This window comes from Sorex araneus, chromosome 4 (assembly GCF_027595985.1).
Source record: "Sorex araneus isolate mSorAra2 chromosome 4, mSorAra2.pri, whole genome shotgun sequence".
Taxonomy (NCBI): domain Eukaryota; kingdom Metazoa; phylum Chordata; class Mammalia; order Eulipotyphla; family Soricidae; genus Sorex; species Sorex araneus.
This window is the reverse complement of record NC_073305.1, coordinates 76,321,901-76,347,025: the sequence shown is the minus strand read 5'-3', so window position 1 is coordinate 76,347,025 and position 25,125 is coordinate 76,321,901. Positions and strand designations below refer to the sequence as shown.

The 25,125-nt window shown below is 62.5% G+C and overlaps 1 protein-coding gene across 1 annotated transcript in view; it reads left to right on the top strand.

The window, feature by feature from the left end:
- C4H6orf132 (chromosome 4 C6orf132 homolog) overlaps window positions 1–19,621 on the top strand; it is a 37,076-nt gene extending 17,455 nt beyond the window's left edge. Inside the window, exons 3-6 of the mRNA XM_055136684.1 lie at window positions 13,516–13,591; window positions 15,794–15,799; window positions 15,991–19,033; window positions 19,449–19,621. Coding sequence (XP_054992659.1) covers window positions 13,516–13,591; window positions 15,794–15,799; window positions 15,991–19,033; window positions 19,449–19,566 — 3,243 coding nt within the window. The 3' untranslated portion in view covers window positions 19,567–19,621. The remainder of the gene's footprint in view (window positions 1–13,515; window positions 13,592–15,793; window positions 15,800–15,990; window positions 19,034–19,448) is intronic.
- Window positions 19,622–25,125: the final 5,504 nt, after the last annotated feature.

Here is a 25,125-nt window from a genome sequence, read left to right as displayed (position 1 = left end):
TTTAAAAGAAAAATCACAAAATCAGAGCTGGAGATATAGATACAGGAGGGAAGGCACTTGCCTTACATGAGACCACTTTGGCCTGACCCTGGTTAACTCCCCAGCACCACATATGTTCCCTGAGCATTGCTTTCATTGTCAGTCCTGAGCACAGAGCCAGGAGTAACCCCTGCACACCACTGGCGTGGCCTCAAAACCAAAACCAAGCCAATAAGGACAATGAAAGAGCTCCTCTCTGGAGGGTCCACCAGAGAAGCCAGGCCCTCACAAATGGGTGGTCCCTTTCCGCACCCCGCTCTGGGATGCTCAGGGTTCCCTCGGCATGTGAGTGGAAGCAGGGATTAAACTCAGGGCCTTTGGCTCACTCTGTTGCTTCCTACGCCATAGAACCGCCGTCCGGGCCTCACCCCCCCGGGGCTTCCCACGAGCAGGGCTGTGGGGGGCTCCTCAGCGCTCACACCTCTCTCCCTCCTCCAGCCCCTTCCGTCTCCCTGAGAACGTCCTGTGCCAAGAACTCCGGCCCCTCGCGTCCGTGAGCACGAAAGCCAGAGCCCCGGGGAGGGCAGGGTGACACTGGCCACCCGCTCCATAAGGCTTAGGCAGCCCCCACCCGGGTTTCCTCCCAATTCAGTCCCGTCCACACCACTGAGCCGTGTCCTTGGGGGTGAAGGGTCTTTCTGCCCATTTCCTTCTGCCTCCCAGGGGGGCTGGGTCCGGAGCTCCAGCCGTAGCTTCTGCCAGGCTTTTACTGTGTCCCTAAAACAGTGGTTAGTTTTAGGGAGGGCTGATTCTTCGTTGGGCCCTGGGTTCGAATGCAACTCTCCCCAGGGTGATGCATAGGAAGGATTTAAAAAATGCCGAGGTGGCAGAAATGACGAAACTGGCTGGACAGGCCTCTGGGGGTGCCCCGGGCGATGAGAGCTCCCTGGATCACCCCACCCTCCATGAGTCAGGAGGGCCGGGTCTGTGGAGGGGTTGGGCGGGGCAGGAACACCACCTGCACCGGCCCCACCCACAACTCTTCCCTCCCCTCCCCTCCCCTCCCCAGCCCAGCTGCAGGAGGGCCTCCCTGGACAGATGCCAGGCCCCCCCTGGGGCTGGGGCTGGCGCTGCAAGGGTGAATGGGCCATCATGGGACTCATGTGTGTGAGGGCACGGGGGTCAGAGCAGAGATGGGCTCTGGCCCCCACAGTGGCCCACCCCCTGCTGCCCCCTGTAGCTCCTTCTCTCACAGTGAAGGCCTTAGCGCGAACCCCCCAAAATGCCACCCTTATCTTTTGGGGGGCACACCCGGTGGTCTTCAGGGCTTACTCCTGGCTCTGTGCTCAAGGATCACTCCTGGCGGGGCTCAGGGGATGGTGGTGCCGGGGATTGACTCTGGGTGGGCCACATGCCAGGCAAGCCCCTGAGCCCCCGTGCTGTCCCTCTCGCCCCTCCATCCTCCCCCCGTGCCCACCTGCAGCCCCCCCATCCTGGTCACCCCAGGGGTTCAGGCATGTCGCCCCCAGGTCCCGGCTCTGTTGCCGTCATGAGTCCCGAGGCTCAGGGTCACCTGAGTGGGGTGGGGCAACTCCTGGGTCCAGGTGGGCTCTGAGGGCACGTGCCCTGGGTCCCCGAGCACAGAGTCCAGGGTGTCAAGGTGGTTCTGGAATGGGCCCAGGAAGACGGGGTCACGGACAGCCTGCAGGAGGGGCTGCCTCCAGGACGGAGGCCCAGGCAGCCCCTGGATGAAATGCTAGAGGCTCCGAGAACCTGCACCAGGGGAGCCTCCCGACCCCCTTCTCACAGCCCCCCTCAAACAAGCGGGGGACATGGGCGCTCGGAGGCTTTCCTGGCCGCCCAGCCCCTGCTCCACCTCTCACGCCCTGGGCCTCTCCCTCACCCCTGCAGCCCCCACCCCACCATGGGGCACCCCCGAGGGCTGCAGCCGGAACCCGCCTGGAGCTCTGGCAGCCTGTGTGTGCCCCGGGTCAGCCGGGGGCTGTCCACTGGGGTTTGGCTGGGCTTGAAGGAATCCCAGCTGTGAGGGGGGGTGTGCATCCTGACACGGGGAGGCCCCGGGGGGCGGGGCTGGCAGCTCACAGCTGCCCCTGACCTCCTGGAATTCCCAGGGGGCAGCCCGGCCAGGCCTTCCTCCTTCCTGCTGTCCGTTCTTCTCCTCCCCTCCAAATATTTGTGGTCAAGGGGTGGGGGAGTGACTCAGGGACAGAGCTCAGGTCTCCTACGTGTCGAAGCGAGAAGGGCCTGGGCCAGAGCCACAGGACGGGGGTAGGCGCTAGCCTCGCACGCGGCTGACCAGATGTAGATCCCTGGCAACCCCTACGGGCCTGCGAGCCCACCAGGAGTTTTATACTTGGGCAGAGCTGGAGTGGCCCAGAAATGACAATACAGAGAAAGACAGGGAGGGAGCAGAGGATGTTGGGAGATGGGAGTAACCACAGGGAGTGACCAGCCTCTTGGGATTCACCCAGCAGACGCTTCCAGGATGGGGCCTGAAGCACGGAACCCCAAGACGTGGAGGTGGGGTCAGCCTGGGGCGGTGGTTTCCAAGGGACTCTGCAGGTGTGTCGCAGCCCCTTGGAGGCCAGGGGAGGCGGGGTCACCCCCATTTTCCAGATGAGAACACTGAGTCTCAGAAGGCATCAGAGGGGTGCGCTCTCTGTGCTTTTGGCCGCAAGTTAACAGGATTTCAGACCTAGTTTGACTCCAAAGTTCATTTGGCGCCACTAGCCCAATAGCCCTGATTCTTTACCTTTTCTCTTCTTTTTTTTTCCCTGATGGTGTTCTTTTGTTTTTTGAGCCATACCCAGCCATGCTCAGAGCACAGCAGGTGCTCCTGGCAGTGCTCTGGGGGGCACAGCCTGGGCTCAGCCCACTGAGTGATCTTTCTGCCAGGTTTGGTTTTGTTTGTATTTGGGGGCCACACCCAGCTGGGCTCAGGGCTCACTCCTGGCTCTGAGCCAGGAAGCACTCCTGGGGAGCACGGGGGATTGTATGGGATGCCAGGGATCGAACCTGGGTCACCCATGTGCCATGTAAACGCCCTCCCCGCTGTGCCATCAGCTATCATTCTGTCCCAATTTTTTGAACTATTATATCAAGCGTTAAAAAAACAAAAAAAAATGCTAAACACAGATGTTCATTGTTGGGAACCAAGAAGCAGCGATAAGTACCAGGAAGGACAGAGCTCTTCTCCGAGGGACGCTCCCACGCACCCGCAGCCCTTGCCGGGTAACTGCATGTCCCCGGCCTGGTGCTTTACCGGCAGCTTGGCCAAGCCGGGAGCTGGGGCCCGCCTGCACCCTCTCTTTGAGGTGATCAGTGTCTTGGCTTCTGGGTGTTGTCCGAGAGTGGGGACAAGGAAGGGCCCCGCCTGGCTGGGCTGGGGCTGGACTCTGCCCCGGGCCCGGGCAGGGAGTGGCCGTGGCCATCGGGGGCAGTGGTGGGGCGGAGGGAGGCGGCCCACGGCGCTCCCAAGCACACCTGCTTGTCCTGTGTCCATGTGACTGCGGCTCTTGAAGCGGGGCTGCCACCCTGGAGAGACTCGCCCCCGGCCCCGAGAGTGCTCGAGGCCAGGCCAACCCCTGCTGGCAGCCCCGGGGCCGGGCCCTGTCATTTTCCCATGGCGCCCTGCGCTGTGTAGGGGCGGGGTAGTGAGGTGGGGTGGGGTGCAGCCAGCTCTCCAAATGACTGCATCAGTGCCCGTGTCCGAGGCGAGGGGTGACCTCACGTCCAGCCCTGCCGTCTTGGTGTCATCCCCTGGCTCCTGGGAAAGCGGCTGCCCGGTCCTGCTCTCCCCCAGCCCGGCCCGCCCCCCAGGCTGAGCCCTGCCCCAAGACAGGGGCCATGTCGGGCCCATCATCAGGCCGGCTGTCCACATGGACGTCTGGGGCCTGGAGTCACCGTACACAGGCCCGGGTGGGGGAGGCAGCTCCTCAGAGCACTTCTGGAAGAGACCAGGAGCTCTCGAGAGACGAGGCTTTGCGTCGGAACTCCTGCTTTCCGCCTGCCCGTCGCCTTTCCACCGCTCATTCGCCTCTGCAGGAGTTTATTCACTGCATGAGTCATTTGCTCACTGCACAGTACTCCACTCAGCACGCACTCTCAGAGCACAGCGGGGAGGGCGTTTGCCTTGCACAGGGCTGACCCGGGTTCCATCCCCTGCGTCCCATAGGGTCCCCTGAGCACTGACAGGAGTGATCCCTGAGTGCAGAGCCAGGAGTCAGCCCTGAGCACTGCCAAGTGTGGCCCAAATTTTTTAAACTTGTTTTTTAAAAAAATTCCCTGAACTTCCCTTCTGGGCGAGTCCCGGGCAGGCAGTCGGCCACTTCCTCTGCCTCAGAGTCATCCCCGCCACCACCCCACCTCTGAGATGCTGGAAGGGCAAACCTCAACTCCTTGTGCCTTAACTTCCTCACCTGTGCAACGCAGATAGCAACAAGAGCACTTAGTGGGCAGCTGTCAATGAATGGGTAACACCAAGGGCAGAGAGAGAGAGAACGGGGTGGGGGTTGCCTGCCTTCGAGGCAGACTGGGGTGGTGTGTGGTGGAGGGAAATGGGGTGGGGTGCAGCTGGGTGTGGAGGGGTGTTGGAACATGTAGGACTGAAACCCAATAATGAACAGCTTTGTAACTATGCAGCTCATGGTGATTCAATTGAAAAAAGAAATTTTGAGTGAATGGGGTAGCACTGCACTGTAGCACTGTCGTCCCATTGTTCATCGATTTGCTCTAGTGGGCACCAGTAACTCTCCATTGTGAGACTTGTTACTGTTTGATTTTGGCATATTGAATATGCCACGGGGAGCTTGCCAGGCTCTGCCGTGCGGGCGGGATGCTCTCGGTAGCTTGCCGGGCTCTCTGAGAGGGGCGGAGGAATCGAACCCAGGTCAACCCGGGTCAACCCAGGTCGGCCGCGTGCAAGGCAAATGCCCTACCTGCTGTGCTATCACTCCGGTCCCCAGTGAATGGGGTAAGGGATGAAAAATGCAGGGGTGCAGACTTGGCGAGAGGAAGTAGCTGCCGGTGGTCCTTTTTCAGGGGTGCAGGGGGTCTGGCCACATCCAGAGGTGTTCAGAGACGCTACCTGGCTCTGTGCTCAGAATGACCCCCTGCTGTGCTCGGGGAGCCCAGGACTCAAACCTGAGCTGCAGCCACCGCAGCCCCATGCCAGGCAAGTGCCCAGGCGGCTGGTACTCTCAGAGTGGAAGCGGAGGGTGCCACAGAGGGTGCTCTCTGCGGGACCCCTCAGCACTTTCTCTTTTGCTGCCCCTGCCTTTGTTTGCTCGGCTCCAACCTTCTTGATTGGAAGGTCTATCTATCATGGAACTAGCCACTCTAAGACTGGTGACGGGACCCGTGTTGGGCCCCGGCTTGCTCCCTGGCATTGCATGGCACTGCAATAATAATTTATAGTTTATTAAAAACTCTTTGGTTTGGGGGTCATACCCAGTGGTGCTCACAGGGCTACTCCAAGCTTAGCTCTGAGGTCACTCCAGGGATCAAACCCGGGTGTTCCACTTGCACTCCAGGTCTTTGGACCATCTTCCCCCTTCCTTCCTTCCTTCCTTCCTTCCTTCCTTCCTTCCTTCCTTCCTTCCTTCCTTCCTTCCTTCCTTCCTTCCTTCCTTCCTTCCTTCCTTCCCTCCTTCCCTCCTTCCTTCCTTCCTTCCCTCCCTCCCTCCTTCCCTCCCTCCTTCCCTCCCTTCCTCCCTCCTCCCTCCCTCCCTCCCTCCTTCCTTCCTTCCTTCTTTCCTTTTTTCCTTCCTTCCTTCCTTCCTTCCTTCCTTCCTTCCTTCCTTCCTTCCTTCCTTCCTTCCTTCCTTCCTTCATTCCTTCCTTCCTTCCTTCCTTCTGTTTTGCAGGGGGCCACACCTAGCAGTCTCAGGCTCACTCCAGCTCCACTCATGGGTCACTCATTGGCATGCGGGGGACCAGATGTGGTGCTGGGGATCAAATCTGGGTCACCACATGCTAGACAAGCACCTGCCCTAGCACAGCTGCCGCCCGTTATTATTATTTGTCTTTTGAGGGGCCATATTTAGCGTTGGGGGATGCTCCTGGCTCTGTGCTCAGGGATCACTCCTGGTGATACGTGGGGCTCCATGTGGGCTGGGGGTCTGATCAGGGCCAGCCATTCCCTGTGCTATCTCTGGCCCCTTAATTTTATATTATACATATATATTAATGCTGAGGCTCAAAACATGGTTTCCAGGGGCTGGAGCGATAGCACAGCAGGTAGGGCTTTTGCCTTGCACGCGGCTGACCTGGGTTCGATTCCCAGCATCCCATATGGTCCCCCTGAACACCACAGGAGTGATTCCTGAGTGCAGAGCCAGGAGTGACCCCTGAGCATCACCAGGTGTGACCCAACCCTACTGTGAGAGAATTGCGGATTAGCACAGTTTCCCAGAGCCTTTGCCCAGACTGGCACCTTGGCTGGATTTGCCCCTTTGCCCAGATGCGAACAGCTTCTTCCCGGCCCTCTGCGGGGAATCCCTGGTGTCCCGTTGCTCTCCAGCAGCTCGGAGCAGGGACAGTCCCTGTGGCAGTGCCAGGGCTTCCCCACGACAGGGAATTCCTGTCTCAGCACAGCTCAGGCGCCAGGGCTACACTGTGCCCTCGCAGTCCTCTGTGGCACCGCCGCCCCACGCCCAGGACCCAGCCCACACCCCCGCGTGCAGGTGTCCCGGGCTGCCTCTCGGTTCCCTGGGGCGGAGGACGGCAGATCGGGATATGGGTACCCAAGGATCCGGTGCGGCCCCTCGGCCCTGCGTATCAGCTGCGGAACCATGAGCAACCTCTCTGGGCCGGCTGCCCGGGTCCCCGCCAGGAGCGGACCCCGAGATTGCCTCTGCCCAGACACAGCCCAGAGCAGGGGCGAGAGGGAGGCAGCAGAGGGCTCAGTCCTGGGGGCTCCTGAGGGCTGAGGAGGGGGCTTTGGGACCTGCCCCAGCTGGGGGTGGTGGAGGGCCACAGCGCTGCCCCCAGGCCGGGTGGGGGTGGGGGGGTCCCAGCACAGCCCATATGTGTGTGGCGGGAAACAGATGTTTCCACTGAGGGTGGCCAAGCCCCCTGCCCGGGCCCTGACTGAGGGCGCCCCTCTTCCTTCCCTCTCCCAACTGCGTGGACACACTGGGGGGCCCAGGAGGTGCCCCCGGGGTTCCAAAGAGCTGGGCTTTGACTGTCCCCCATGTGCTTTTTTTTTCCGGGAGTGGGGGTGGGGAGTCCTGGTGGTGCCAGGGATCACGCCTGGCAGGGCTCAGGGGACCACGTTTGGTACCAGGGAGGAGACGGGCCTCGTGCCCGACGACCTGGTCCCTTTGTGGGGAGAGAGCGGGAAGGCCCAGCGCCTGGGTGGGGATGTTGTCTGAGCCTTATCGAGGCCTACAGAAGAGGGAATGTTAGCTCCGCACTTACGCAGAGATGGGCAAGATGAGTCGGGGTTCCGGGTGGGCCAGCAGTCCCCGAGCAGCCCGGACCATCTCCTCCGCCCACCTAGCACAGGGGCCCAGGACGCCAGATACTAAGGGCCTGCCCTCTGCTTTCCAAACTGAGGAGGCCGGACCCTCTAGCCAGCAGGGGCAGAGTGTAACTGCCTGGTGGCAGTGATTAGTGATCATCGACGTGTGCATGTGTGTGTGTGATGACAGAATACCTGGGGACAGCGGCCTGACGCACTGGCCTGACCTCCTACTGGCTCGGAATCACAGGTTTTGAGAGGTGTTAAAAATGAGCGGTAGGGACTGGAGCGATGGCACAGCGGGTAGGGGGTTTGCCTTGCATATGGTCGACCCATGTTCGATTCCCAGCATCTCATATGTTCCCCCGAGCACCACCAGGAATTACCACCAGGAGTAACCCCTGTGCATCGCCAGGTGTGACCCAAAAAAGAAAAGAAAAAGAGTGGTATTTCAATGAGAGGTGGAGTGATCACTGTGGACAGGAACTGGGTGCTGAAAGGAGGTAAAGGGATATTCATGAAACCCCTTCAGTAACGGTATTGTAAACCTTTGTGCCTCAAGGGAGAGAGAGGCTGGAGTGATAGCACAGCGGGTAGGCCGACCCGGGTTCGATTCCCAGCATCCCATATGGTACCCCCGAGCACCGCCAGGAGTAATCCCTGAGTGCAGAGCCAGGAGTAACCCCTGTGCATTGCCGGGTGTGACCCAAAAAGCAAATAAATAAATAAATAAAAATAAAGGGAGAGAGAGAGAGGGAGAGAGGAGAAAAGAGAGAGGGAGAGAGAGAGAGGAAGAGAGAAAGAGAGAGGGAGGGGGAGGAAGGAGAGGGGGAGATGGAGAGAGAGGGAGAGAACAGTGCCTAGTGTCTGCCATAGAGGGAGGCTGTGGGGGGTGGCAGGAGGGAAACGGGGGACATTGGTGGTGGGAAATGTAATTGTATCACTGAAACCCAATCATGAACAACTTTGTAGCTGTGTATCTCACGGGTAAGGGGGAGAGAATAACACTTAGAAAATAAAAAGGGAGAGAATTCTGAAAAACAAAGAAAATAAGAGGTCTAGAGAGCCAGCTTAAGGGCTGGAGCACAGGCCGGGCACGCGTAGGGCCCGGGCTCAACCCCCAGTGCTGTCTGACCTCAGCACCCTGGTGGCCCCTGCACCTCTGGGCCTGAGCAGCCTGCCTCAGCCCCAAGTACTGAACAGAGCCAGATCGTGTGTGACGGGGCGTGGACCCCTGAGCACTGCTTAGGAGGCCCATTGCCAGAACGAAACAATAGGCACTGGAAACAGCACAGGAGGTAAGACGCCAGCTGTAGCCAACCCAGGTTTGATCCCCAGCACCACATACAGTTCCCAGGAGCCACTTCCGGCAGTGCCTCAGTGGCCTGTGTAAACCGAATCACACCACAGCCCAGCGTACGTGCCACCTCTGTCCTCACAAGGGCAGAGCGGAGGAAAGGGTGGCAAAGAAAAGCATAAAACAATAAATAAAAAATGTTGGGGCTGGAGTGATAGCACAGCGGGCAGGGTATTTGCCTTGCATGCGGCCAACTCGGGTTCGATTCCCAGCATCCCATATGGTCCCCCGAGCACTGCCAGGAGTAATTCCTGAGTGCAGAGCCAGGAGTAACCCCTATACATTGCTGGGTGTGACCCAAAAAGCAAAAAAAAAAAATGTGTTTAGGGGCCAGAGAGATAGCACAGTGGGTAGGGCTCTTGCCTTTCACATAGTCAACCCTGATGCCAGCCCTAGCCCATGTATGGTCCTGAGCCTGCCAGGAGTGCTCCCTGAGTGCACAACCAGGAGCTGAGCATCACCGGGTGTGGCCCCGAAAAGCAATAAATAAGTAAATAAATACATAAATTTTTAAAAATTATAATGTGTTTCAGTCATGAAGCGAGGAGGGCCAGCACCATTACCCACTGGTGAACAAACAGTAAAGCCTGGTTCCTGGAGTTGGAACGGGAGCACAGTGGGAAGGGTGTTTGCTTTGCACGCGGCTGACCTGGGTTCGATCCCCAGCATCCCCATTTGGTCCCCCAAGCACCCAGGAGAGATTCCTGAGCACAGACTCAGGAGTCAGCACTGAAAACCCCGGAGTGTGACCCAGAAAATTGAAAAAACAAAACAAAACAAAACAGTAGGGGGCCGGAGTGATAGCACAGTGGTATGATAGCCACTGTGCTCTGATAGCCTTTGCCTTGCACGCGGCCAACCCGGTTCGATTCCCAGCATCCCATCGGGCCCCCCGAGCACCGCCAGGAGTAATTCCTGAGTGCAGAGCCTGGAGTAACCCCTGAGCATCGCCAGGTGTGACCCAAAAAGTTAAAAACAAACAAACAAAAAACAGTAACAGAGACCTGGTTCCTGCTCCAGGCAGCACCCGTGCCACAGGAGGGCGCAGGGCAGAACCCAGAATGACCAGGAAGCCAGAGCTGTGAGCTGGGGGCATGGTGGGGCGGCCCCACCAGGCCAGGCGAGGACTCGCAAGGACAAGACAGGACTCCTCCGTAATGAGCACTGCTGGTGTTTACTGGCCTTTTACTATGTGCCAGGAGCGAAGTGTGTTTTGTGTGTGGCATCGTTTGATCTCCCCAGCCTCTCTAGACGGAGTGGATTCCGGTTTCTCTCCGCTTCCCTCTGCTGCTTTGATGATGGGTTCAAGGGAGATTCAGTTTTTATCATCGTTTCATTGGGTTCAAGGGACTTGCAGTCACTCACTGGCATTCAAGCCCGGCCCACGGAAACCGAAGCCAGTGTTCTTAGCACCTTCCCAAAGCTGTCATCCCTCCCCGAGGGAGCCCTCTTCCCCTCTCTCCACCTCCACTGATCCCTGAAGGAAAAGCGGTTCGTTTGGCTTTTGTTCCCAGGACCTTATCTGGTGCTGCTGGGGGCCCTCTGGCACTGGAGCAGGACAGCCAGGAGGGTGCTTGCCTGGCGTGCAGACAACCTGGGTTCGATCCCTGGTGTCCCATAGGGTCCCCTGTGCATTGCCAAGAGTAATTTCTGAGTGCAGAGCCAGGAGTAACCCTGAGCATCGCTGGGTGTAGCTGCATCCCCCCCACCCTCAAGTAAAAAGCTCAGACATCTGACTCACTGTTTTTTATTTTTTTAATTATCATCATCATCATCATTATTGTGTTTGGGCTACCTCTGTGCTGCTCAGGGGGTATTCCTGGCTCTGTGATCTGGAGTGACCCCTGGTGGTAGAGTCTAGCTAGGGGCAGGGGATGCAAGCCGAGAGCCTTAACCCCAGGACTATTTCTTTGGCCCCACAGCCCCGCCCTGCTCCAGTGGCCCTGTACTCAGGGGTCTTTCCTGGCAAAGCTCGGGGGACCGTACAGCATGCCCAGGATCAAACCCAGGTTGACTGTGTGCATCCACTGTATTATCTCTCTGTCTTATTCCCTGCCCCCCCCCACCGTGGGGGAGGACTACACCCCATCTCAGTGGTTACTCCTGGCTCTGTGCTCAGGACTCACTCCTGTTGGTGCTTGAAGACTATATGAGATGCCCGGATTGAACCGGAGTCCGCCGTGTGCAAGACAAGCACCTCACCCCCTGTACTATCTCTCACCCACCTTTCCACCCACCCCCTCTCTGTGTGATGCTAGGGGTGGAACCCAGCACCTCACCTACGCAAGGCAAGCGATCCATTGCCGAACTACCTTCCCAACTCTACAGGATGAGAGTTTTTCCCCTTGGGGGGGGGCGTTTGGGGTGTGGGGTGGCGTACTTAGTGGTGTTTCGGGCGTACACCTGGCTCTGTGTTCAGGATCACTCCAGCCAGTGCTCAGGAGACCATTACGGAATGCCAGAGAAAGAGAGAACCAGGGTCAGCTGCCTGCAAGGCAATCACCTTACTCCTGTACAATCTCCTCGGTCCCAGGATGTGGGTTTAGAGAAGCAAAGAATCCAGAGTGTGAGCGCCACAGACCTGGGGGCAGAGCCGGGGGCACGCAGGTTTCAGACGAGCCACCACCAAACGCTTCTGGTCATCTCATCTGGTCAGGGGGTCTAGACTCTTGTCCACAGGGCAGAGGGGGGGTGTTTGAGCCCAGAGGTAGGGGCAGTACTTAGCAATGGGGGGCAGGAAGGACACAGCCTGACCACTAGCAGCTTGGAGGCTAAAGACTGAACTCTGGGCTGGAAGCCAGGACGTGGGCTGCCGACACTGGTGAGTGGGAATCAGACGCGAGATGGAGAGGCTGGAGCAATAGCACAGCAGGTAGAGCATTTGCCTTGCACACGGCCAACCCGGGTTCGATTCCCAGCAACACCTATGGTCCCCTGAGCACCGCCAGGAATAATTCCTGAGCATCACCGGGTGTGACCCAAAAAGAAACACACACACACACACACATACACACACACACACACACACACACACAGACGCACTTCTGCAGGGCACTTTGCCTGCCTATGAGGGCGGGGGTGGGGCGAGTGCAGCTCTGGGGAAAAATGCAAATTAATATGTATAAGCGGGCAGCTGTGTAAACCTATTGTGGTCTGCTGATCAGAGGGCATCAGAGGGCTCCAAGTATCCCAGGGCACTGCTGTTTCCGTATGTTTCTTCGAGTCCCCAGTGGAAGGGAGGAACGAGGGAAGGCTGGCCAAAGGGTCCTGCCTTTAGCTTGCGGTTAGTGTGGGGAGGCGCTGCGGGTTCTGCCCGTCGTGTTTTACATATTCGGATCTTCCGGGCTGTGCTGTGGGCTGCTCGGCCCAGAGGCCCACCCAGGGGCCACGCTGGCCTGCAGGCTGAACGCCTAGGTGCCATGTCTATAAGGCATTTATTCCACCCTTCGGGCTCTCCAGGTTCTGTTGGTTGGTTCGGTTTGGTTTCTGGGCCACACCCAGCAGTGCTCAGGGCTTACTCCTGGGTCTGCGCTCGGGGGGCATTGTGGGGGAGCTCCAGCCCCTGGTGCTATTTTAGTTGAAATCGCATCCAGAGGCAGCCAGTGGCTGTTTGAGTGTGTCTGTGCAGCTCCGCCTCCTCACGGAGGTCTGTGACCACCCAGGGCACTTTGGACACACCCAGAGGAGTGAAAACTCGGAGTCGCCAGATGCACACTCAAGGCGACGCTTTTCCTTCTTGTTTCAGCATTATACTGCAAATAGCAGACAACTTTTCCATTTAGTACCATGCAGTCTTGGTTTAAAATGCCAACAGAGGTGCCAGGGAGATAGTATAAGGGGTAAGGCACTTTACCTTGCACACGGCCAACTCTGATTTCAATCCCTGGCACCATGTATGGTCTCCTGGGCACTGCTAGGAGTGATCCCTGCACAAAGAGCCCCGAGTAAACCCTGAGTGCCCCCGGGTGTGGCCCCAAACCCAAATAAACAAACGATGCCAGATAGAATGCTGGCACCTCATTCCTGAGTGTGACAGGCCGTGTCATCCATGCAGGCGCTAGTATGCCTCCCGTGAGCAGGGAGTACAATCCTGCTATGGATTCACGAGAAACCCACACAGGCCTGGGAGATGCTCAGAGGGCCGCAGTGCACACTTCGAGTGATGAGCCCTGGGTTCCAGCCCTGGCACTGCCAGGAGTGACCCACTCCCCCACTGCACTGCTGGGTGTGGCACAAGAACCAAAATCATGATGAAGAAGAAGCAGAAACACTCAAAACACCGACAGTGGGCTGGAGCAATAGCACAGCGGGTAGGGCGTTTGCATTGCACGCAGCCGACCCGGGTTCCATTCCCAGCATCCCATATGGTCCCCCGAGCACCTCCAGGAGTGATTCCTGAGTGCAGAGCCAGGAGTCAGCCCTGAGCATCGCCCGGTGTGACCTCAATAAGAAAAATATATATATATATATATATCAAGACACCGATGCAAACCAAGGTTTGCCAGCAGCTAATAGCATATTTCCTTCAGGGCGGTGATGCCTCAGTACCTCGGGCTCTCCACGCCTACGAGCCTCGAGCTTTCCGCTTTCCGGAGTCATGGGTTCGGCAGCCATCAGCATCACTGTCGAGTTTAAAGCCGTCCGGGAAGGAACTGCTCCTCTCTGCCTGCCCACTAACCTCTCTGCTCCCGTGCAGAATGCCCAGGAGAACCATGGACTGGCTGTGCCCACCCCGTCCGTCCCAGAAGACTTTGCAGACAAAGAAGTGACAGGTAGGAGGACCAGGGCTTGGGCGGGGGTCTTGGCGCTCTTTCCTTCCTCCTCGCGCCCCACATCGGTGCTGCTCCCTCCTGGGCCAGAGCCAAGTCCACAGGTCCCCTGGGGTCGGGGCTGCAGTGGTGGGAGTGGGTGGGTAGCAGTGGCAGGGCGAGGGGCCGAGGGCAACTGGGAGGAGGAAAGGTGGGCCCTGAACCGCTTCCCCTCGCTGCCAGTGACCTGCAGCACAGGGACAGCTCAAGGAGCCCGTGGCACAGGCAAGTCCCTTCTCAGCTCAAAACCTGCCATGATGGAGCACAGGCAGGGGAGCCCCAAGCTGAATCCTGGCACTGCAGGGTCCTGCGAGCACTGCTGGGCGTGACCTCTGAGCCCTGTGCCAGGAATAGCCCCTGAGCACCGCCAAGTGTGACACCCCTCTCCCCCCTGAAAACCAACAAAACCTCCCCCTGATTTGTCACACAAAGAAAAATCTCCCGCAGGACTGGGAGTTTGGCCCTGTCTCCTTGGCTCCCCTGACGCCCCACCACCTCCCCCCCGCCGCGGGCCGGTGCCCCTCCCTCCCCCCTCACTTGCTTGGACACCTCCTCTGCCATCTTCTCGGGCCCTGGCTGGACAGCAGCCCAGCCGCCCTCTGATTTCCTCTCCCCAGATCACGCCTCCCCGAAAGTGGCAGTCGCTCACTGACATGCTGTGTTCCCGCTCTCGAGGTCGGGGAGACGCGGCTCCAGGGGCCGGGAAGCGGCTCCCTGACATGTGTGGGTCCAGCCGCTACCTGCCAGCCGCTCACCCCAGAGCACTGTGATCCTGGGGGTCCCCGAACTCAGGGACCTGAGCACCTTGGAGTGTGGCCCAGAGAATTAAAAACACCGAGAGGGCTCGAAGGGCAGGGAGCAGGCTTTGCCCCGGGGGACGGGGAGGGGGGTGCAGCGGGGACTGGTTTCATCCACCCTGAGTGACCTCCACAGGCCAGGAGCCTCCTTCCAGGAAAACAAAGAGCAACAAAATAGCTTTAGGCGGCCTTGAGTTTTCTGGGTTGCTCTGTGCAGTAGTGCTCGAGGACTCGGGGCCGAGCCCCAGAGATAGTCATCCTGGCTGTGCAGGTCTGACGGTTAATACTTGGGCTCCCCCTCCACCCCACCAGGAGTGGAGTGGGTGGAGGGCGAGCGTCGCCAGGGACTGAGCCCTGCGTTCAGTCCGTATGCCAAGGAGAGCCAGGGTTTTGCTGACCTGCCGTTTGGCTCCGGGCATCAGGGCTGGTGGATCGGTTGCTGCCCCGCCCCCACCCCTGCCATGCCACTGCCCTTCAGCCTGACCTTTTTGTTTGTTTGCTTTTTGGCTCACTCCCATGCTCAGGGGTTGCTCGTGGCTCTGCACTCAGGAACCCTCTTGGCGGTGCTCGGGGACCATATGGGCTGTCACATGCCAGGCAAACACCCTACACACTGGTACTGTTGCTTCGGCCCCACAGATGTGATCTTCGGGGTCGGAGGGCGGGGCAGATTTTCCTTGCTAGCAACCAAGAGAGGGTCCCTCAGAGACACTGTCCCCAGGGTCCTGGAGGTCTGCAGACTCTGGGCAGGGGGCTGGGGCTGGGCCCTAGAGCCTGGGCCTCCATCAGCACCTTTGCACCCTGGCCAGGTCACACTCCGCACGGACCCGCAGTCTGGAATGTATGTGCTGGGAGGTGGACATCTGGGTTCCTGGTAGCTCCCGGGTCTTCAGGGAGCAGGAACTGCATCTCTCACCTGTCCCTCACTCCCGGGAGTCCGAGAGTCTGTCTGCCTCTGTCTGCACTCACTGTTCGTTACCTGCCAAGCTCTGGACCCAGCCCTTTCCCTGCACCTAAGCGAGTCTCCCGTGTTACCCTACAGCAGCTTTATGAGACCGCACGGACAATCTGCCCATTTCCTAGATGATGAAACCGAGGCTCAGCCAGGTTAATTAATGCCTCCAAGGCACCCCGTCTGCTAAGTGGCAGAGTGGGCTTTGAACCCTGGTCGTTTTGGCTCTGCACCCCGCAGCCCCTGTGAGAAACCAAAGGCCGACTCAAAAGGGGGAGACTCAAGGGATAAAGGGGTCACTTAGAGGGGTGGAGAGGGTGAGGGGCCTCAGCCCTGGCCTCCCGCCATCTCCCACTGAACTTGCCAGAGGCTGTCAGTGGACACTGGCTTCCAGCTGGGCAGAGTGGGAGTGATCAGGCACAGGTAGAACATTCCAGAGGCTCCCGGGGACCACGGGGGAGCCTTTCGGGACAGCTCTGGCCTGGACACATTCCTTGGCTGGGAATTCCCTGGTTGGGTTGGGGAGGGGGCTTCGAAGCCCCCCGGGGACCCCCACCCCCCGCTGCACAGAAGGGGCCTCGTGCCCTCCTCACCTCCCCTCTCCCTCCTTGCAGGCCCACTGGTCAACGGGAACCTCCGCCTGTACAGCTCCGTGGGGGACCTGCGGCCTGGGCACTATGGCCTGGACCCGCTCATCCCGCCGCCTCCCCCGGGCCCGGCCCCGCGGCCGCCAGTGGACCTGGACGCCTCGCCGCCTGGAGGGGAGTCCCCACCCCCGCCGCCCCCTCCCACGGCCCCGCCCCCACCGCCCCTGCTCCTGGAGCCTCCCTCCCCGCCCAGTGTGGCCCCACCTACACCCCCAGGGCTGGGGGCCGCGGCCCCCGGCCCCGCGCTCCCCTCCCCCTCCACGCCCACCCCTCCTGACTTCATCCCCCCCGCCCCGCCCCTGGCCATCCCAGCGCCCCCGCCCTTGCCCGCGCCCGCACCCCCGGCCCCAGTGTCCCCGCGGGCGGCGGGGACTCGCCCCTTCCCGCCCGGCGGTGTCACCAAGTGGAAGTCCGAGGTGGCCCTGAATGGGCGACAGCCGGAGGGCCCCGGCGGCAGCCCCCCCAGGAGCCCGGCAGAGCCCAAGGGGAGCCCGAAGCCCGACCCCCACCTCACATTCCCCCGCTCCCCCAAAGTGCCTCCCCCGACCCCGGTGCGGACCTCGTCCATCCCGGTTCCGGAAACCCAGGACTCCCCTCCGGAGGAGGAGGGGCGCCCCAGGCAGGCCCCCAGCCGGCTCCCACTGCCCCCCAGCTTCCACATCCGCGCCGCCGCGCACGCCCCCTCGGACAGCACCCCCGAGTCGGCCGGCCCGGGGGAGTCCCGGGAGCCCCGCTCGGCGGACCCCGCCAGTCCCAGGAAGGGCGAGGCCCCGCCCCCGCCCCCGCCCGCACCCCCGCTCCCGCCCCCGGCACCCCCGCTCCCCGCAGCAGCCCCCGAAAGCCTTCCGAAGACCCCCAAATCCAGCTCTCCGGCCCCCAAGCCGAAGCCCCGGCCCCCCAGCCCGGAGCACACGGCCGCCCCCGCGGCCCCCGACGCGGGCTCCTGGGACCCCGGGCAGATGGAGAAGCTGCGCAGCGAGCTGGCCGCCTACCTGTGCGGGCGGGACCAGCGGCCGGGGCCCCCCAAGGACCCCCCGACGCCAAGGACGGGGCCGCCCCCGGGCCCGCAGGAGAGGGAGACCAGCCCGGGGCCGGCCCTGCCCCCCGTGGACTACGCGCCCCAGGACCCTCCGGCGCCCAGCGTGCGGCAGATCAGGAGCGAGCTGGAGGCCCGGCTGTCCTCGGCCGAGCGCGACGCCAAGCCCGGGCCGGGCGCGCTGCCCCCCAAGCCGCGGCCGGCCGGCGGCCGGAGCCCCGAGCACAGGCCGGAGGGCGGGCGGCTGTCCAGGCCGGCCGGCGCCGCGCCCCCCGCGGCCCCCCGGTCGGCTTCTCCGCCCAAGGCCGCGCCTCTGCCCTCCACGGCGCCCTGGCGGACGGCCGAGAAGACCCCGGGTGCGGCCGCTGGACACTGGAAGAAGCCGGTGCTGCTGGACTCCGCAGAGGCAGAAGAGCGGCCCCCCGAGACCCCCGCGGCCCCCCGGTCGGCTTCTCCGCCCAAAGCCGCGCCCCTGCCCTCCACGCCGCCCTGGCGGACGGCCGAGAAGACCCCGGGTGCGGCCGCTGGACACTGGAAGAAGCCGGTGCTGCTGGACTCCACAGAGGCAGAAGAGCGGCCCCCCGAGACCCCCGCGGCCCCCCGGTCGGCTTCTCCGCCCAAGGCCGCGCCTCTGCCCTCCACGGCGCCCTGGCGGACGGCCGAGAAGACCCCGGGTGCGGCCGCTGGACACTGGAAGAAGCCGGTGCTGCTGGACTCCGCAGAGGCAGAAGAGCGGCCCCCCGAGACCCCCGCGGCCCCCCGGTCGGCTTCTCCGCCCAAGGCCGCGCCCCTGCCCTCCACGCCGCCCTGGCGGACGGCCGAGAAGACCCCGGGTGCGGCCGCTGGACACTGGAAGAAGCCGGTGCTGCTGGACTCCGCAGAGGCAGAAGAGCGGCCCCCGGAGACCCCCGCGGCCCCCCGGTCGGCTTCTCCGCCCAAAGCCGCGCCCCTGCCCTCCACGCCGCCCTGGCGGACGGCCGAGAAGACCCCGGGTGCGGCCGCTGGACACTGGAAGAAGCCGGTGCTGCTGGACTCCGCAGAGGCAGAAGAGCGGCCCCCCGAGGCCCTCTCATCTCCTGCCCTCCCGCCCAAGAAACAGGCCGGCCTGCCCCAGCCGCCCCGTGGCCCCCTGGACAGCTCCCGCCGGCAGGCGCCCCCGCAGGACGAGGTCCTCCGGCACCCCGTGACCGGCGAGGTGGTGGAGCGCGGCTCGCCTATGGCCCTGCTGCTGGCCGCGCGGCAGCGGGCGCAGAAGGGCCGGCCCGGGGGGTCCGCGCTGGGCCGCTCCTCCCTGCCCGGCAGCCTGCGGGGCCAGAGCGGCGGCCCGCCCGAGGCCTCCGACAGCATCTTCTACTCCCAGAGCCGGCCCAACTCCTTCACGGTGGTCCCCAAGGCCAGCGCCCCGTGGAGGCCCCCGGCGCACCGGGACGCCGACGGCTGGACGCAGGAGCGGCCCGCGGCCGCGCGGGGGCCCCTGCCGCCCAAGTCCTTCTCGTCCCCGCCCTCGCCGTCCCGCAGGGGCGGGGACAGCGACGACGCCGACGCGGCCGAGGAGCCCGAGTTCGGCTTCGGGCTCATCCCGCCGCCGCCCGAGTTCTGCAGCGAGCCCGCGCCGCCGCCCCGGGCCGTGCGGGGGTCCCCGCCGCGGCCCGGCGGCCTGGCCGCGCTGTCCGGCCGCGCGGGGGCCCGGGAGCGCGGCTCGGGCACGGGCCGCTCGCTCATCAAGAAGCGCCTGTACGTCGGGGAGCTCCCGCGGCCCGCGCCGCCCCGCGGGGCCACGGCGCGCAGCCTCAGCACCCCCAACTGCTTCGGCCCGCCGCCCGCCGGCCCCGAGATGCGGCGCGTCCACTCGGCCGGCCGCGCGGCCCCGGGTGGGCTGCACGCGCGCAGGATGTCGCTGGAGGGCGCCGCCCGCGGGGAGCCCCGGGGCCCGGCGCCCGCGGGCGACTTCGGCTATGCGCCCGGGCCCGCCAGGTGAGCGCAGGGGCGGGCCGCACCCCCTGCAGTAGCGCGCGTCCCCCCCCCCCCCCCCGCCGCGGCCTTGGCTCCGTCCACCATCCTGCCCCGTCCCCCGGCTGCCCGGTAGGCTCATTCTTCCAGCACCCATAGAAAGCGAATCAGACCCAGGCCTGGCCAGGTGGTGCAGCTCCAAGTAGACGCATCCTCCCCAGTCTGCCGGGGAGTCGGAGCTGCTGGCTGGGGGTCCCTGCCTCCCTCGCCACTCCCCCCCCAACACACACACGGGGTTGACAGTTTGGGACTTGTGGGGGCAGGCACCACAGCACTCACCTCTCTCTCCCTCTCGGGCCCTGGCAGGGGTGCGGGGTGGGGAGCACCCCACTGGCTGCAGGTACTAACCTCCCTTCTTTCCTTCTCCCCTCGCCCGCAGGACTCCCCACGGCACTCCTCACTACGGAAGCCCCATCAACACGTTCACCGTGAGGCCGGGCACGCGTCACCCCATCTCCTACGCCTACTCGGGCACCCATCGGAAATCCATGTCCTGAGCCCAGCGCTCTCAGTGCCAGCCTAAGGGGCCAATCTGGACACCTGCTTTTTCGGAGGGCGTGGCACAGACATGGTGGGGGGGGGGGTCATGTTCCCTGAATACAGAGTGGCAACCAGCAAGGAGCAGGGCCCCGGGGAAGGTGAGGAGTGGGGGTGGGGTGGGGGCAGATGTACTTAGCTGGTAGCAGGGCTTCTGGGCAGCACTGGACAAGCGGGCCCCCCCGAGCAGGTTCCACAGCGAGGAGGGGCGGGGCAGGGGCTGGGAAAGGGGGCGTAAGGGGTCGGGGGTGCGGGGCACTCTTGGTGGGTGATCTCCCAGTCCACCATACGCCACCAGAAGGTGATGCCTGGACTAGACGTGCAGGTGTCGAGGAGCTGCTGCGAGGGGCGGGCTAGAAAGCTCTAGAAAGGGGAGACGGAGCAAGTGTGGGGTGGGAGGCAGCAGAGGAAGCCTCAGCTCTCTTCAGTTCTCCATTAGGGAACTGGGCCCGGGCACCCAGGGGTGCTGGGGCTCGTCCTGTGTGGGGCCCGGAAGGAACCTCACTCCCAGCCCTTGGTATCACGGAGCCCTCACTGTGGTCTGGGGAGCACGGAGAGGAGGCAGGTGGTCTGGGTGGAGTTGGCTGTAGGTGGGGAACGTGCTAGAGAGTTGGGAGTGGTGGCATGGCCACTCAGAGCACAGTAGATGTCGGGAGGTTGGCGACTCGTGTGTGTAAGGCCCTGAGGTCAGTCCCAGCAGTCTCAGCCCTGGGAGACCCCCTAGTACTAAAGGGCCCAAACACCAAATAGTGGGGACCCCTGAATCCAGCCTAGCACCACGAGGTGTAGCCCCTTCACTGAAAATGACGGTGTGCACCGGAGCACGCCAGCAGACGTAGTGGGAAGCAGTATTCCAGTATCCCGCCCGTCTTCAGGTAGTGGGCCGAAGGGGCCCAGAGGGGAGGGGTTGGGAGGGCTTACCGCAGGGGTGTGGCTGGTAGCCAGCAGCTTGGTGCCACTTCCCTTTGGGATTTTTTTGGGGGGCGGGGGGAAAGAGCATATGCCGTGCTACTATGGGGGTATTCCTGGCTCACTGTCTGGGGGTCACACAGTGCCGGGGAGGGAGCCGGGCGTGTGGCCTGCAGAGGCTGCATTCCGTGCTGTGCGACATCTCCCGCCCACAGTCCCCTCTGGGGCAAGACGCCTGGTCATTAAGGCTGTGAGGATGACAGGCAGCACATCTCAGGGAGAGAGTTTGGGGGGGCACTCGGGATGCTTTGGAAGCAAAGCCCTCCTGGAGCCGGGCTGCCCCCTTCCTCTTACTGCTCCGCCCGCCCCCCCCCCCCCCACAGCGGTTCTCGGAGTGTAGCTGCTGTGAAGGCCGGGGAGGGGAGCACGGGCTTCTGGCTGTATCTGGCTCTGGGGCGGCACCCAAGGGTGGCTCTCACCTGTGTGGCTGGGGAAATAAACGGGCCGGTTTGGACTGGCTTTCAGCAGAGTGGCTGTGGACTGATGCCTGGGAGCGACCAGGGGTGTGGGGAGGGAGGGAGGCTGAGCCCAGGGTGGGGGCTGAGCCAGGGAGCCCCAGGCTTTCTCTTGGGGCCCCAGAGGTCCCCTCCCCAACTCCAAATCCTTGGAGCAGAAGGGGCAGCGCTGGCCTGGAGGTAACGTGCCGTATCTGTCCTCTGGTTCCTCGGCACTACGGGCGTGAGAGTCACACACTCGGCCAGTATCTGAGTGGCGACCACTTGACGTGACGTGCCACTGAACATAGAGAGCACTGTCAACCCACTTCTGCCTGCTACAAGAAAGCAGTTCAGGGGCCGGAGAGATGGTACAGTGGGCAGGGCACGTGCCTTGCCTGTAACCAACACAGGTTCGATCTCTCGCACCACGGAGCCCCGCCAGGAGTGATCCCTGAGTGTACAGCCAAGAGTGAGCCCTGGGCATGGCCAGGTGTGGCCCCCAGAACAAGAACGTTTTCCACTCATGATCGCTCTCGGGGCTGGAGAGGTAGTGCGGCAGGGAGGGAGTTCACTTTGCACGCGGCTGACTCAGGTTTGATCCCCAGCACCCCATTTGGTCCCCGGAGCACTGAGAACAGGAGTCAGCCCTGAGCACCACCACATCTGGCTCCAAAGTGAAACCCAAAGGCATTTTCCTTGAACGGACTTGACACCGGCTGGATCCCAGCGCCCCAGCCCCCTGGCACAGCCAGAAGTGACCCTAGCACTGGGGCGGGGAACGGCCCTCCCCACCCCACGACAGCCTGCCGCAGAAGCACTGAAGACTTGTCGAAACACATGTTTGCCGGGACTTGTCCCCAGGGCTCCTGATTCACACTGGGGCGGGGCCTGAGAACTCACATTTCTAGCCGGGGCCCAGAGCCCAGCCCAAGAAGCGCTTCCGCCCAGGGCCCCACGGAACCGCCCCAGCTGGCCAGTGAGGAGCCAGAATCCCACAGGCCAAGTGCCCTGCTCAGGTCTCAGGGCCCAGCAGGAGCTGAAGCACTGGCCCTGCCCTGCCCCAGGGCCCTGGCTGCAGTGGCCGGGGCCGCCCCTCCTGTTCCAGGAGGCCGGGAAGAGGAAGGAGCAGCTGGCCATGTGCCATGCCTGGGCATACACAGGTTTTCTGGGGGGGGGACAGGGGGTCGGGGTTCAGGCCACACCTGGCAGTGTTCAGGGCTTACTCCTGGCTCTGTGCTCAAGGGGGTCACTCCTGGCAGGACTCTGGAGAAGAGATGCTAGAGGTCAAACTGGGTCAGCTGGGGCAAGGAAGGGTCTGAACACCTGGACTGACTTTCCAGGCACCAAGTGTCCAAAGTTATTTGTTTCGGGGCCACACTCAGGGCTCTATGCTCAGGACTCATTCCGGGCAGGGCTCAGGGGCCCATTCGGGGTGCTGGGGACCCACCCCGGGTCGGCTGTGGACAGGTTTTACCTGCTGTACTCTCTCTAGCCCCCTTAAGTGTCAACATTTTTTTTTCTTCTTGGGTAACACCCGGCGATGCACAGGGCTGACTCCTGGCTCTGCACTCAGGAATCACTCCTGGTGGTGCTCAGGGGACCCTATGGGATGCTGGGAATCGAACCCGGGTCGGCCGTGTGCAAGACAAACACCCTACCCGCTGTGCTATCACTCCAGCCCCCGAGTGGAGTGATGAATTTTTTTTTTTTAATTTTTGGGTTTGGAGGCCACACCCAGCAATGCTCAGGAGTCACACGTAGGAGGCTCTGGGGACCATATGGGATGCCAGGGATCAAACCTGGCACAGTTCTAAGCCTCTACCTAGATTGTCCCCTCATCTGTCCAGCCACCCCAGAGTCAGCCACATGTGGTATGCCCAGTCTGAGCAGGAGTGTGGAGGACCATGCGGAGCCGGGAAGGGGCCCCAGGGCTCTGGCATGCCAAGCAGGGTAGCCCTGGGCTCGGGCGCCCCTGCAGGCTGACAGACTGCCGAGCAGGAGAGAGCCCAGAGCAGTGTGGCTGTGGGTGTGGCGGCTTCTGGAGGAAAGGGCAGTGGTCAGAGGGGCTGCAGGATCCCCCTCCCCGCCTCTGGGGAGCCCCCCATGGCACCTTGTCTTCCGCCCTGTGATGCTGCTGGGGAAGCTGGTCCGAGCCACCTGCACCTGGGGGTGGGGAGTGGGTCTGGGGGGCAAACACAAGCATCTCCCCGGGATCTGGGGAGGACGGCGGAGCACCGTAGGGCATGAGAGCCCCGGGGAACCACTGGCCCTGGAGATGCCCCCTCTGGGGCCATATGCTCCCTCCGGGAACCAGGGGAGCAGAGCTGCGGCTGGGGCATGGCCGGAGAGCCAGGCCTGTCCCCAGAGGAGGGCGGCGAGGGACAGTGCTCCCGGACATGCCTGCCCAGGGGGGTGCGGGCGCCAGGGCTCACGGTTCTGACCAGACCTCAGAGCACCTAGAGCTTTCTGGGAACTGAGAAGGAAGGTTTGGGGAAAGGCTCGGGCGGGTGCCCGGGGCTGTGCGTGGGAGCGTGGGGAGGGGGAGCTGGGGACGAGCTGGGGCTCCCCAGGGCGGGGGGTGGGTGGGAGGGGGGCGGTTCCGCCTTTCAAGGGCTGCAGCTGTCACCTGACAAGGAGGACAGGGCTGGGCCTGGGTGTCTCTGTTTCTGCCACGCGTGGGGGAGGGCGCCCTGCCCCGAGGGGTGCAAGGGTACAAGCCCGGGGCTCAGAGAGCCGAGCACACAGGAGGTGGTCGAGTCCCTGTGTCCTCCTGACCCTACTGGACTCCCGAGCACAAAACTGGGAGTAGCCCGCCACATCCCTCCAGGTGGGGTCCCCAAACCACACAAAAAAGGTGAACTAATACTTGAGCTCGGGGCTGGAGAGAGTGTGCACGGGGTCAAGAACAGGCCCAGAGTTTGCCCCCTGGGACCAAATGGCCCCTCTCACTGCAGAATTGCTGGGAGTGTGGACCGGGGTGATAGGAGAGTGGGCAGGGCCCTCGCCTCACATGTGGCTGACCCAGGTTCAATTCCCAGCATCCTATATGGTCCCCCGAGCACTGCCAGGAGTGATTCCTGAGTGCAAGAGCCAGGAGTAACCCCTGAGCATTGCCGGGTATGACCCAAAAATAAAAAAAATAAAATAAAATAAAATAACGGGGCTCCTATGAACCAATATGAAACAAACACCAGTAGATATTAAGTGGAGGGGAGTAAACACAGAGTATGCACAAGGAATGTTGCCATTTGTGTTTCTTTAAAAAGAGAAGTGTCCAGAGTGATGCTACAGTGGGCAGGGCACTTGCCTTGCATGTGGCCGACCCAGGATTGATCCCCAGCACCTTATATGTTCCCCTGAGCACCGCCAGGAGTGAGTCCAGAGCACAGCACCAAGAGTAGGCCGTGAGTACCACCAGACGTGGGGGGAAACAAAAAACACCAAAGACCCAGAGAAGAACTCACAGGCATGTCTGTGTGCCTGCTTGTGGGGTGCAGACAGGGTGGGGCGGGGGGGGGGGCGCCTGAATCCTGAACAGCCTCGACTGCCTGCAGGAGGCTCTGTCTCCTGACCCCTGGTGACCTCCGGGCAGGGGACAGGTACCGGCCTCAAGAGGGCAGTCAGGGGGGCGAGGCCATGTGGGAGCCGAGTGTGAGTGTCCACTGCTGCTGGGTGGTGAGGGGGGAGGCTGTTTTCTGGGAACTGGGAGGTTCCAGGGAGGCGGCTCGAGCTGGGGCGGGGAGGAGGGGTGCAGCAGGCGGGGATGGCCCGGTCTGGCTGAGTGCCCAGAGTGTGCACGGGGCCAGCAGGAGCACTCGGGGACCCCGTCCCAGACGCACTCGGCTGCAGGTGGCACCTGCACCAGCAGGAGGAAACCCAGTGGTGCAGACCCGGGATACGTCCTGAGCAGCGCTGGGCGAGGCGCCTCCCTCCCACCCCCTGGAGAAGGGCAGACTCCCCCAGAGGGGCCAGCCACTCTCAGCTCCAGCCGCAGCCTGGTCCCGCCCTTAGCTCACGGGAGCAGCCTCAGCTCCCTCTGTGTCTCTGTGTCCAGGGCCTGCGTGGCTGACTCCAGGCCCGGCTCGAGTGTCCCCACGGTGGGCCTTTGGGAAG